We start from the raw sequence: 14084 nt of genomic DNA, 5'->3' as shown, positions 1-14084 counted from the left end.
AAGAGCTTAAAGCTTAACCTTGTAACGAGGATAAGCTGCCTCTGTTTCAAAGGTGGATGGTCCTTAAGTCTCTTTGAAATCCTTAAGGGAAAATGCTTAAATTGTTTACAACATGCTTTCATAAGTGCATAAATTGTCATGAGCATCACACTTATACTATGACACAATGCACTTCACATTCTGTATGATATAGATATGTTCTCATTAACCTAATTATGTGCAATTGGCATTTAAGGCCAAAATATGTGTTCCTCTCCATGCACATACTTAGGGGGAGAAATCTATGTTATATAGAACTATGATCATGCTTAATTTGATATATCCTCTTGATCATATCTCTTTTATATGCTATGACTAATGTGTTTTCAAGTGAATTTCAAACCAAGTCATAGGTACATTGAAAGGGAATTGGAGTCTTCGGCGAAGACAAAGCTTCCACTCTACTCTATCGGTATTATCTATCCTTCGCCATCACTCCACAATGCCTCTCCATCTTTGGTATAATCTTCACTCATATGTTTTCTTTGCCAAAGGGGAGAAAGTAGTTAGAAAAAGGGCCTATATTTCATTCTAAGTATCCGTTTTTGGCGATTCATGCCAAAGGGGGAGAAAGTATTGGCCCAAAGCAAAAGGACCGCACCACCACCCTAATTTTAAAATTAATGGTTTTCAATTGGAAAATTTCAAATTGGTATCTCTTTGTGTTCTAAAGGGGGAGCAAGTAGTATTTTTTCAAAACTTGATATCTTAAAACCCTCTTGAACTCTAAGAGGAGAATTTATTTGAGGGGGAGTTTTGTTTGGTCAAAGAAAAAGCATTTGAGCAAGGGGGCAAAATTTCATATCTTGAAAATGCTTCGCAAAAATCTTATTCATTTACCTTTGACCATTTTGCAAAAAGACTTTGAAACGGTTTTACAAAAAGAATTTGCAAAAACAAAACTTGTGGTGCAAGCGTGGTCCAAAATGCTAAAAATAAAAAAACAATCCATGCACATCTAGTAAGTAACATTTATTGGCTCAATTCCAAGCAACCTTTGCACTTACATTATGCAAACTAGTTCATTTATGCACTTTTATATTTGCTTTGGTTTGTGTTGGCATCAATCACCAAAAAGGGGGAGATTGAAAGGGAATTAGGCTTACACCTAGTCTCTAATTAATTTTGGTGGTTGAATTGCCCAACACAAATATTTGGACTAACTAGTTTGCTCGAGTGTATAAGTTATACAGGTACCAAAGGTTCACACTTAGCCAATAAAAAGACCAAGTATTAGGTTCAAATAAAGGAGTAAGGGTCAACCGAAGGCACCTCTGGTCTGGCGCACCGGACTGTCCGGTGTGCCACCGGACATGTCCGGTGCACCAGAGGACTCCAACTCCAACTCGTCACCTTCGGGAAATTCCAGAGGCGACTCCGCTATAATTCACCGGACTGTCCGGTGTACACCGGACAGTGTCCGGTGCTCCAACGAAGAGCGGCCTCCGGAACTCGCCAGCCTCGGGAATTCATTTCGGCTGCTTCGCTATAATTCACCGGACATGTCCGGTGTACACCGGACTGTCCGGTGTAACTGCGGGGCAACGGCTACTTTGCGCCACCGGACATCAAGGCGGGCCCAGAAGTCAGAGCTCCAACGGTCGGAACCCAACGGTCTGGTGACGTGGTTGTCGCACCGGACATGTCCGGTGTGCACCGGACTGTCCGGTGCACCATTCGACAGACAGCCTTTTCCAACGGCTAGATTTTGGTTGGTGGCTATAAATACCACCCCAACCGGCCACTTCAAGGTGTGGGAGCCCAAGCAACATTCCAAGTCATCTAGTTGACATACTCAAGCCCTCCCAACCTCATATATTTATTGATCCATCCTATACACAAGATTTAGACCACTACAACCAACACAAGTGCCACAAAAGAGAGAGCAAGCAAAAGAGAGCTACTCATTTGAGTTTAGCACTAGTGCCTTGTGAGATTCATCGAGAGATAGTGTGTGCTTCATCTTTGCGTTCATTTGCGCGTGGAGTTTTGACTCCCATTGAACTTCCTCCAAAGTTTTGGAGGCTTGTAAAAGCTAGCAAGAGACACCAAAGATTGTGGTGGTCCTTGTGGGATCGAGAGTGATCCTTGAGAAGAAGAAGAGCTCACTGATCCTTGTGTGATCGTGGGAGAGAGGGAAAGGGTTCAAAAAGACCCATCCTTAAGTGGACTCCTCAACGGGGACTAGGCCTTCGAGGGCCGAACCTCGGTAAAACAAATCACCCGTGTCCATTGTGTTTATTGCTTGTGATTTGTTTGCTTTCCATTGCTCTAAGTTTTCTTGCACCATTATTTGCTAATATCATTTGGTGTTGCTTCAAGTTAAATTCCCATTTAGTGAAGCAACACGTTGCAAGAAAGAACTTGTCCTAGTGCTCTTCTCATCTAAGGCTTCTTGCTTTGTTATTCTATAACTTATTAGTTGTATTGATTTATCACTCCCGCATCATTTAGCAATACTCTTTTCAAACAAGAACTTAGTTTGTATACTCCTATATTTGTATATCTTGTTCTAACCACTAATCAAGGGATCTAGTTGGGGGATAAAGTTCTAATTTTCAGGTTTCGCCTATTCACCCCCCCTCTAGGCGACTTTCAGCCACTTGCCCTATATGGTTCATATGTTTGATCGTTCCTTTCCAGCCTTCTAGGTGGGCCGGAAAGTTTTCCTGGGCTCTAGATCTCGAATTAATGAGTTGATGCATTGCATAGTGCGATGGGAAGTGTTGCTGGGACGGGTGAGGATTCAGGTAACAATTCTCCTCAAAAAGGTCATGCACGGACTGTCCGGACATTGGCCCGGACCGTCCGTGATCATATGCGGACTGTCTGTCATTGTATGCGGACCGTCCGACTGGGTAGTTTAGATTCTGTGCCGTGTGTGGCGGCTCGGGCGCATATCTAGGTAACTCATTAAGAATAGGCCCGAGTGTTGCCGGTCCGGACGGTCCGCGCTCACGTGTGGACGGTCCGGACATGTGCAGATCGGCTGATTTGCTGCCGATTTGCGGTTGCTCAGGGTATGTGTCCATCGGCATCCCATAAAGGGGTTGTGACTGGTCGTGACAACCTGTAGCCGATGTACTACGCGTGTTACCCCCTAACTCAACCTCGTGCGAAGGAAAATTTGCGATATTAGATTTATCAAATACACGTAATAGTCTCTTAAAATCGCTTTGCATACCTCCTATGATGTTCTGCATTTGTTCACGTTGCTCTTCTACATAATTTCTAAGAGATTGTAGCTCGTTGGTATTACTTACATTGGGGATATCTGGTGTGGGTTGGAGCGAAGCTGAATCCGTCGCCCGATGTCGGACGACCTTGTTGTTCCTGTCCACTTTGAAGTTGGCCAAGAATTTTGCTTTTGCCTCCTGGATCATACGCTCCTTGTGCTCCTCAAACTGGAGCTGTTCGTCAGCTGGCAAGGTTTCCCAAGTCGGCTCTATGATGTTGCTTAGGGAAATATCAGAGCTATCCCTTGAACCAGCCATTGAGGGCCGATTTGATGTGTCTATATTTGTTTTCCCCAGTGGAGTCGCCAAAAAGTATGTTGACACCTTTTTGGAGGTGCCAATTACTCAAGAGAACCAGCGGCGGTGCTCTCTGGTCAGGCGCGGACGGTCCGCAGCACAGGGCCAGACGGTCCGCGACCTGGCGCGAAGCGGCGGTGCTCTCTGGTCAGGCGCGGACGGTCCGCGACACAGGGTCGGACAGTCCGCGACCTGGTGCAGGAGCTCGGGTTCCCTGCCTAACGGCCGGACGGTCCGCGCCCTCTGCGCGTACGCAGGGGCGGCGGAAGATCGCCGGCGGCGCCTGGATCTTGCTCCCAGGAGGGACCCCGTCGGAGAGGAGAGATCCTAGAAGTTGTCTAGACTCGGACAGACCGACCTAGACTCATCTAATCGACGTAGAGTCGAGGAGAGGCGGAGAATTTGGGGATCGAGAGGCTAAACCTAAACTAGACTAGAACTACTCATAGGATAAAATGCGAAATAGAAGTTGTATTGATTCGATTGATGATTATAAATCGGCCGTAGACCTCTCTATTTATAGAGGAGGGTGACTGGACCCTTTACACAACTGATTCCGATCTAATTCCGCAAATATAGCTAACAAATGTAGCACAAAACTCGGAACCCTAAACTGCTCTGCGCATGCGCGGACCCTCCGGCCCACAGGCGCGGACTGTTCAGTCGCGCCTGTCCGGACCGCGGATCGTCCGGCCTCAGGGCTGGACCGTCCGCCAGCTCAAAACGGCGCTCAACATGAAGATAAAAAATAGCACGCGACCAAGAGGTCCAGTCCCGCTAATATATAAATTACTCACTCCTGGTAGATTTATACAGTAAAACGTCATTAGGTAAAAGTGTGTGATTGGTGCTATTCGCGCTGATGCCCAAGCAACACTTACCAAAATGGATCAAGCGCGAGCACCCATAAATACATGCCAGGCTTACTAATAATACCAAAAGAGGCATCGCCTAACTCTGCTTCTCTACCTTCCAACTCTACTTGCCTAGTCTCCCAGCTACCTCTTGTGATGGAAACGCACCTTCAGCAAGAACTGCATCTTCACCTGATGGCACACACACACAGGTTTTCACAAAAGGTCAGTGTGCACATCCCCTATGAACCCGCAGCACTGGAAAAGCAAAGGGATAGATAGGGTAAAAAGAACACTTGTGAACCTGGGATGTGTTGTAGACGATGTACTCATTGTACATGAGTTCAGAGCTCCTAATTGATGATGGCACCGGCTTGCCGCAGGGAACTACGACATCATCCCTCCACTTCACAAACTCTGACTCCAGTGGCACGGTTTTGCCTAATCCCTTGGTCGAATGCTTCCCTCTTGGAGGTTTGTCCATGGACTGCAGCAACGAGCACCAATGGTAAAATGTCACAGAGGTCATAAACATACAAAATAAAACAAATGGTGACACGCTTGAATTATGAGTAAACCATGATAAATCTTCTCTCCACATAATATCAAGTGGCATATCAAGTGTATGGAAATAATAGCATCGATGGTGTGCTTACTAGCCCCCCATAGGATAAAACAACCCTAAACTAAAGGCTTTGACATCATATGAGTGTACAAATTCAATGGTGTGCTTAACCTGAAAGTGTAGAATATAGTGAAGTGTTGCCTGTCAGAAGGCTGCAAGGTGTGACTAAGATTGCAGAGAAGACCAAAGTGCTCCCTGCCAGGGTCTGTTTGCTAACTGCGCCACAACTTGCCTAAAGTTAGTCGGCCAAATTAAAGAACTAACCTTAGGCAAAACAAAGGTTAGACAAACTATGGCAAGTTAGGCAACCAAACAGACCCTTAAATCTTTTTCTTATAACCGTTTATCACTAGTGCAACAGAGCAACAGGTGAACAAATTTTGGGCATTCGAATATAGAGATATTTATGGTAAATTCATTTCGTCAGGATCCTGTAAGAACCATGCATGATAGATAAAATGCCAGGATAAAAACCAATATGAGCAATTAGGTTTGCGTTCACCAAGATAATTGAAGCTTACCGTGGCTTTCTTTAGTTCATACATGTCTCCTAAAGCAACCTCAGAAAGAAGCATCAAACCTACAGGATTATTCCTATCCACATAACAGTATTGTGCGCTCTTGCTTACTAGATCTGCAAAGTAGAGGCCTTTGCCGAACTGTCAAAGAAACGAGGAGCATCATCACATAATTGTTTTCAACCAACACTTTGACTGATGCTACACTTGAAACAAATAGTGAATTACAACGAACCATATAGCCAGTAACAGGTGCCTCAGGAGGTGCAATTCTTAGCCCTTGACTAAGAATTCCCACAAAATTCGTCAACCTTGAACCTACAAATCGAGTTTTACCGTGAGAAGGGAATAACTTATGAAGAAATGTTCAAGACCTTAAATGCTACCAAATGAACTATACACATGCAAACTATATTTTCACCAACAAGTAATACAATTAGACTTAGACCATAGCAATGATTGTATACTGAAGGCTACACCTAACGTACTTTTCTTTATTGATTGAAGTTATTGCTTTAATGCTTACCGTGCCATAATAGCATCTTGTTATGCAGATTATTTTTATATCTTGAGTACTTATTAAGTTCTCCATCTCGATCAAGTGAAAAAACTTCCTCCAGTTCCAGCGACCAGTCCTACAAATCCAAAAAAGATATTAAAGAAAAGTTTGACAAAGGACCTCCAAAATAAACAGGAAAGAGAACAGCTATATATTTCTACATACGCAAACAAAAAAACAGATCATACCTTGTGAGTAGGAGCATGTGTGTTGAGGAGATACTGCTCAATTAACTTGTAATCTTCACTATCGTGAGCCAGCGGGGTGATGTCACAGTGAAGTTTCATATATTTATCATCAAGAGATTCATCACTGTCGCTATCGAAGCCAACTATCTTTGAAGCAATTTCAATATCCTGCAGAGCTTCAAGCATTTTCGCCTGTACAAAATAGACAGAATAATAATTAGAATATTCAAGGAAAATAATTAAAATCGAAGGCCTGGGGATAGAGAATCATGAACAGCACAAAATAGACAGAATAATAATAATCATAAATAGACCAAGGTTGCAAGGAAGAGGCATTATGTCATGAACAAAGGACAAATGTCCTTGCTGAGTTGCTGTATTATAATTCTGTACAGCCCTAGCAAGTGCACAGAGGAGGAAAAAAAGAGCAAAATTCAAGATACATTTAGAATTTGCACCAGAAATAGCTACAGTACAAACATGTGTTTAGTTAGCCTGTGGAACCATTTCCACAAGAGGTAATGCAGGACCTATTATGTAATGAGGTAATGCAGGACCTATTATGTACTCTTTTGGTTCTGTACAAGCTTTCAGGAGCATGTCTAATAGTGTAGCTATCATTACATGTCACGAAGGACCAAGAGTGGAAGACATCACAGAGCAACGAATTACTAAGGATTAATTGTATAGCTAGTTCATCTGGAATTCTGGATGCCATGTGGCATCCACATGAACTAGTTATCTAATTTTGCAAAAGTTGAGTGGCATATTTCTGATTGACCAAGTTACTAATTGGAGCATTATACTTGGACTTTTTCAGAGGAAGTATAGGTAAAATCATCTAATCCATTTGAAGAAGTTAACATGAATTAAAAAATACAATAGGAGCCATTGAATGCTTCTTCCAATTTACAGGAATACAATTAGGTAATGAGCACATACTTTGATCATCAAATCATCCTCATCCCGTATAATATGAGGATGAATAGAAGGGATAAGAGTGAAAAAGCGATTGCTCGCAGCAACAATTAAGCTTTCTCTAACAGCCAGTGCTTGATCAGCGGTGTCCTTCAATAAATTCTGTATCTCAGTTAATGCTTCAAATCCTGCAAGTAGCGCTGGTGTAACCACCTTCATATAATAATAATTTTGAAAAAAATGAAAACAAATAGTTCCACAAGGAACGATATCAGCGCACCTTTCTCAATATTTTCCTTGCTTAGCTTCCCAAGAGGCATTTCTGACATATTAATTTCAAATTCCATCATAGCAGCTCTGGCAAAAAAAAAGGCTTACTTTAATAGAGGAACAACAATAAAGCCTTTTAATCCCAAGCAAGTTGGCTAAAGTTAAAAACCCAACATAACCCATAAGTCAAGGTTCAGACACATGGATAGCTGTTTTCCATGCACTCATATTCAAGAATTCAAGGCTAAATCTTTGGATATATCTCAACCTTTCAAGTATCCTTTGATTTTCTCTTCCTATGTCAACTTCGGTCTTCCTCTTCCTTTCTTCCTATTGCTATCACACCTTGGTCATGGCTGAAAAAAACGGAGCCTAACCGACCTTGGTCATCCTTGACTATCCAAGTTCCGGACAAGGTCCAGGCCTTCTTCAGTATGGCGATGCAAACGGAAGTTGGGAATGGTGCTAATACTCTTTTTTGGAAGGATCGATGGATTCAAGGACAGAGGGTGGCAGATATTGCGCCAAGACTTCTTCAAGTTGTTCCGAAAAGAAAAATCAATACAAGGACAGTGCAAGAAGCTATTACTGGAAGAGCATGGATGTCGGATATTCGAGGGGCCCTATCTGTGGGGGCAATTGTTGATTATCTTCACCTTTGGAACTTATTGTTAACTGCTGAATTAAGGCCGAATGTTGAAGATAAGCATATTTTTAGGCTGGCTGCCAATGGAAAATATTCAGCGAAATCTGCCTACGAGGGGTTATTCATTGGCTCGATTCCTTTTGAACCGTACGAGGGGTTATTCATTGGCTCGATTCCTTTTGAACCGTACGAGAGGATATGGAAAACCTGGGCGCCTCCTAAATGTCGGTTTTTTATGTGGTTAGTTGCTCAAAAAAGGTGTTGGACAGCTGATCGTCTTGCAAAAAGAGGATTGGATCACCCTGATAGTTGCCCTCTTTGTGAACAAGAAAGTGAAACAATAGACCATCTTCTGGTCTCTTGTGTTTTCTCAAGGGAGTGTTGGTTCCTTTTGTTGAGACAATTTGGACTGCATACTCTGTCCCCTCAACCAGAAAATGACAGTTTCCTGGACTGGTGGAGGACAGTAAGTGAAATGGCAGCTGGACGGAAGTTCTGTTTCTAATCTGGAGGGTAGGATGTGTCACCCGCCCCTCTGCCCTCCTCCACCCCTTCATCCCGGCGCTCAAACCAGCCACAGCCCCACGCCGACGTCTACTCCAGGCCCGGCGGCCACAATCCTCCCCTCCCCAACGTCGGGTTCCCCCTCCCCCTCCCTTTCTCCGGCTTCGTTGCCTGCTGGCCGTTCCAAGGCCCAGCGTTGGAGCGATGGTGGTGGTAACTATGATGGTCGGCTGCCTTCTTACAAGGATGTGCTTGTCTCCTCCTCCTCCACCCCCCTCGCCACTCACCCCGTTGCTGGTGATGACTAGGTGACGGTAGTCAATCGTCGTGCTCGCTGGCGTCGTCCTCGCCCGCTGAAGCCTCTGCACAGGCCCGTCCCTGCCGACCTGCGTGGGAAGTGTTTCAATTGCTTCTCCCCCTCTCATCGCGTGGTGGTGTGTCGTCGGCCGGTGAGGTGCTTCGTCTGTAGGCTGCTGGGGCACCGTGCTCACGTGTGCCCGCGCCGGCAGACAACACCTCCCAGACCACGGCGTTCCAGGGTGTGGCGCCCTGTCTCCCTCGCTCTGCCTCCCATGGGTACCCCGGACTGCGCTGCTGGCGATCGTTCGGGTGGCAGCGGTGCTGGTCCTGGTGGTGGCATTGGCTCGGGCTCCGGTGGCGGGGGACACAGGCGCACTCGCCGGGGACATAGGCGGCGGAGGGCCAGCAGTGCGGCTGGTACTGATGGTCGTGGTGACTCTTCGGATGGGCTACCCCAGCCCCCTCGGGAGGACGTTCGCGCCATTTCTGGGCCCCCTTCCCCGCCTCGTCGTTTCATCAAGCGCACCAGGAGGATCGCCCAGGCTGAAGATGATCTTCGGCATGCTCTTCTCATCTCCGTTGTGGGGCTAAGGTGTTCTGGCCGCACCGCGGAAGTCTCTGATGCGCTCTCTCTGAAATTTAATCTTGAGGATGATGCGCTCGACCTTCGCCTGGTTGCGCCGAATACCTTCTTCGCCCTTCTTCCCAACGTGGAGCTGGCTGATCGGATGCTCAGTGAGGGTCAGTCCTTCTATGCACCTCCTCTTCGGATGCACATTAGGAGGTGGTCTCGTCAGTTCTTGGCCTCCGGTGGAAGAGAGATGCCTTTCCTGCTGGATATTGAGCTTCGCGGCCTCCCGGTTCACCTCCGGGATGTTCATTCTGCTGAGCAGCTTCTCGTTGGACACTGCCTGGTTCATGAGCTGCTTCCTGGTCCTGAGGAGGTTGTTGATTTGTCTTCATTCCGGCTGCGTGTTTGGTGTGATGATCCAGATAATCTGCCTTCATCTTTGGATCTCCATGTGGAGGAGCCACCTGTGGACGTTGAGCCGTCTTACCCACGCACGGTGACTTATCCTATTTCAATCCTGGTTTCCAGACCTGGGAGTTCGCCGGAGGTATTTCCGCCGCCTCCTCCTCCACCTTCACCGCCACCATCGGACGATCAGGATGAGGATCGTGGCCGCAATTCCGGGAATCAGCAGAGGCGTCGTTTCAACTCCCAGCCTTCAGCTGGTCGGTTATCTGTTCTTGCGCGCCTGGGGCCGCGCGTCCAAGTTAATCCGGCGGCTGGCAGGACATTTAATGCCGCATGCAAGATTGCCTCGGTTCCTGGGCGAGGGACACCAGTTGATGCGCCAGCTCTCTCCGCTGCTTCGGTTCTTGAGCCGGCGGCGCCTGTGTCTCCCCCGCCTCGAACCCCACCCCTTGAAGAGTTGTCTTGTTTGCCGCGCGCCAGTGTTAATGCGACGGCTGGTTCGCCTGTTATTGCACCGGATCTGGTGGGACATGCGCCTGCAATCTCTTCGGATTCAGCATTAATGGATGATGATGCTTTGGTTCCTGTGCGGGCGAGACCAGTTGATGCGCCAGCTACTCCTGTTGCTTCGGTTGATGAGCAGGCGACGCCTGTGTCTCCCCCGCATCCAACACTGGAGGATCCTGTTATTACGTCATTTATTTCTGATGATCCGGCTGCTGTGACTGAAGATTTGCCTGCTTCCGGTTTGGTGGATTTTTCCCTCGCGGTGTCCCAGTTTTCACCAGCTCCCCCTCAACCGCGGTTCTGCATGCCTGTGAAGGTTCATTTTAGAAGGGGCCGGAGGACGCAACATCATCGGTTGGATACCTTGTGTTGGGGCGAAGGCAAAGACGCCACCCTTCGCTCGAGGCCTTCGCTGCAGCCGCTGGTCCGACAGAGACAAAGCGGGCAGGGACACCCTTCGCAGGACTCGGCACTTTGACGAAGGCCTGCGGCGACGTCCTCCTTCGGCGCGTCCTCGTTCAGTCCCAAGGCCCACGTGCGATCTGGCCCATTGTAACGGGCCCCGCGTGGCCGCCTCTGTATTACGGGCCTAACTTGTAAAGGAATACTTGTAATTACAGTTTGTAACCCTGCTTTATGGGAATATTCTGGGGATAAAATAGGTGTCTGAGGGCACATGCGTCCTTAACACGAGACGCTGGGCACTCAGATACCTATAAATACCCCCGCACAGTGCCCGTGAGAGGCTAGATCAACAGAGCTATTGCCCCCGTGCACGTAACCCTGTTGCCACCACCGTTCACCCTTGTTGGCCTTCTTGCTGCTGAGAGCGAGTACCAACATTTGGCGCCCACCGTGGGTCTGGCTGATGAACCTCGGTCTGTTCCTTGCTGTATCTCGGACATTGGTCTGGCTGATGAACCTTCGCAGACACCTGACCTGGCCACCCCTATTCATCCTGGGTCTTCCTTCAGTTCCATGGTTATAAGGACTGCGGATCACATTTTACCGGCTCCTCCTCCTGTCAGACCGGGGAACGATAATTCTTCTGCTGCACCTCCACGCCGTAGTAGGCGCATTGCTGGTATTGGAGTGGAATTTCAGTCTGCCTTTGGTGATGGTCAGAACAGATTCAGGAAGAAGGTAATGAGAGCACTGCAGGTGATCGATGTGAACGAAGGCATCAGTCAGGAGGCCTTGCAAAAATACAGCAGACTTTTTGATCAGCCCCTTCCCCCGTCTCATGTCCAGGCACTTGCTGCCCTCTTCGGCTGGACAGCCCCTGAGCTGAATGTGTGTTGAGCCGGTTGTTCATGCCTTTTTCTTTGATCTGGCCCCGGTTGTTTACACCATAGTTATCCATGAATCCGTCAAAAATTGTGAGTTGGAATGTCCGAGGTTTAAATTCCAAAGCACGTCAGGATACTGTTCACAATCTGATAAACTCCTTCAAAGCTAATGTGGTTTGTATCCAGGAAACTAAAATGGCTGAAATTTCATTGCATACAATTTTGACTGCCCTTGGGAGTAATTTTGTGCACAGGCTAGCCCTTCCCTCAGTTGGGTCTAGCGGGGGGATTCTCGTGGCCTGGAGTAATGAGATTGGTCCGGCCAGCGCTTCTAGGGTGGATCACCATAGTGTGACAATTCAGTTCAGTCCACGTGACCAGCAGCCTTGGTGGTTAACATGTGTTTATGGGCCTCAAGGAAACAGCGACAAAATTCAGTTTATGCAAGAGCTTCGCAACGTGAGATCTGCTTGTCCTGGGCCCTGGATTTTAATGGGCGACTTCAACCTCATCTACAAGGATGATGATAAGAGCTCTGGCAATTTTAATAGGCACCTTATGGACAGATTCAGAAGGCTCATTAATGATCTGGGGGTGAAAGAATTGGACTTACATGGGAGGAAATTCACTTGGTCTAATCGTCAAGATCCACCCACTCTTGTCAAGCTTGATAGAATGTTCTGCTCGCCGGATTGGGAACAACTCTTTCCTAATTGCCTTCTGCAGAGTGCTAGCACTGACGGGTCTGACCATTGCCCTCTGCTCCTTGGGCTTCATGATTTATCTCCTGGGCGCAGGAGGTTCCATTTTGAATCTCACTGGACAAAAGCACCTGATTTTCTGTCGACGGTGGAGGCCGCTTGGAACTCTGTTTCCTCCTCCCCTTGTCCTTTTGTCACCCTCTCCAAAAAATTCAGAGCCACGGTCAAACATCTTCAGAGCTGGTCTCAAAAAAGGACGGGACACATTACCTCTCAACTAGGGATGGCAAGGGAGATTATGCATAAGTTGCAGTCTGCTCAAGATTTCAGATCCTTGCCGGTGTTAGAAAATTGGTTGGTGGACCAGCTTGATGGTCGCATTGTGGCCCTCTCATCGCTGCAGCGTTCTATGGCTCGGAGTCGCTCCAGGATCTCTTGGTTGGCTGAAGGGGATGCCAACACTGCCTTTTTCCACCTCCATGCCAAATACCGGAAAGGCAAGAATTTTGTTGGCAATCTGATTTCTGATGATGTATCGGTGAAGACCTCTCATGGGGATAAGTTGGAGGTTATCAGCGATTTTTTCCACAAGTTGCTGGGGTGTTCACCTGACCGGGCGCACACCATTGACCTGGCTCAGCTTGACATCCCTACCCATGATCTGACATCGCTGGACAACCCGTTCACTGAAGATGAAGTCTGGAAAACAGTCCTATCTCTTCCTTTAAACAAGGCGCCCGGCCCGGATGGTTTTATTGGGAATTTCTATAAGTTGTGCTGGCAGATCATAAAAGGGGATATTATGGCTGCTGCTACAGCTGCTTGGAACAGAAAATGGGTGAATTTAGATCTGCTAAACTCAGCCTACATCCTTCTTTTGCCCAAGAAGGACGATGCCTGCCAGGTCAAGGATTTTCGGCCTATAAGCTTGGTCCACTCCTTTGCTAAGCTCATCACTAAGCTTCTAGCAAATAGATTGGCTAGTCACCTTGACAATATGGTATCTCAGAATCAAAGCGCTTTTATTGGGCTTTGGGCAAATTTGGTGTGATATTATCAGCACTCTTCTTGCATCTGCTTCTTCTCAAGTTCTACTTAATGGTGCGCCAGGGCAGAAAATTCTCCATAGGAGGGGTCTTCGGCAGGGAGATCCTCTCTCCCCAATGCTTTTCATCCTGGTTATGGATGTTTTGTGCTATTTAACTAAAAAGGCAGCTGTTGTGGGATTGTTGGAGCCGTTATCAGGAAATTCAGACCACTCTCGTATATCTCTTTATGTTGATGATGTGGTAATCTTCCTTCACCCGGTAACATCTGATGTTGTGACCACCATGGATATCCTTAGGATTTTTGGAGAGGCTTCTGGGCTTAAAACAAATATGGCAAAGAGCAGCGTCTTCCCCATCCTGTGTGCTGCTGAAAATCTGGATATCATTCACAACTTGCTGCCATGCGTCGTTGCCAGCTTCCCCTGCAAATATTTGGGGGTGCCTCTTTCCTTGAAGAGGCTTGGGAAACAGCACCTCCAACCGCTCATTGATAAAATTGCGGGTCGTCTTCCCAGCTGGAAAGCTGATCTGTTAACCAAAGCTGGAAGATTGATCCTTGTCCAAGCAGTCTTGTCGTCAATGACTATTTATTTAACTATGGCCAT

General features: G+C 47.0%; 1 protein-coding gene across 1 annotated transcript in view; it reads right to left on the bottom strand.

The window, feature by feature from the left end:
• Window positions 1-4343: 4343 nt before the first annotated feature.
• LOC103647201 (poly (ADP-ribose) polymerase 1) overlaps window positions 4344-14084 on the bottom strand; it is a 32842-nt gene continuing 23101 nt past the window's right edge. The window contains exons 13-20 of the mRNA NM_001301609.2: window positions 7515-7591; window positions 7259-7422; window positions 6317-6508; window positions 6096-6204; window positions 5805-5887; window positions 5573-5710; window positions 4731-4913; window positions 4344-4618 (exon numbers count right to left, since the gene is read on the bottom strand). Coding sequence (NP_001288538.1) covers window positions 4571-4618; window positions 4731-4913; window positions 5573-5710; window positions 5805-5887; window positions 6096-6204; window positions 6317-6508; window positions 7259-7422; window positions 7515-7591 — 994 coding nt within the window. The 3' untranslated portion in view covers window positions 4344-4570. The remainder of the gene's footprint in view (window positions 4619-4730; window positions 4914-5572; window positions 5711-5804; window positions 5888-6095; window positions 6205-6316; window positions 6509-7258; window positions 7423-7514; window positions 7592-14084) is intronic.

The sequence above is a fragment of the Zea mays genome, chromosome 2 (assembly GCF_902167145.1).
Source record: "Zea mays cultivar B73 chromosome 2, Zm-B73-REFERENCE-NAM-5.0, whole genome shotgun sequence".
Taxonomy (NCBI): domain Eukaryota; kingdom Viridiplantae; phylum Streptophyta; class Magnoliopsida; order Poales; family Poaceae; genus Zea; species Zea mays.
This window is presented reverse-complemented; position numbering and strand designations above follow the sequence as displayed.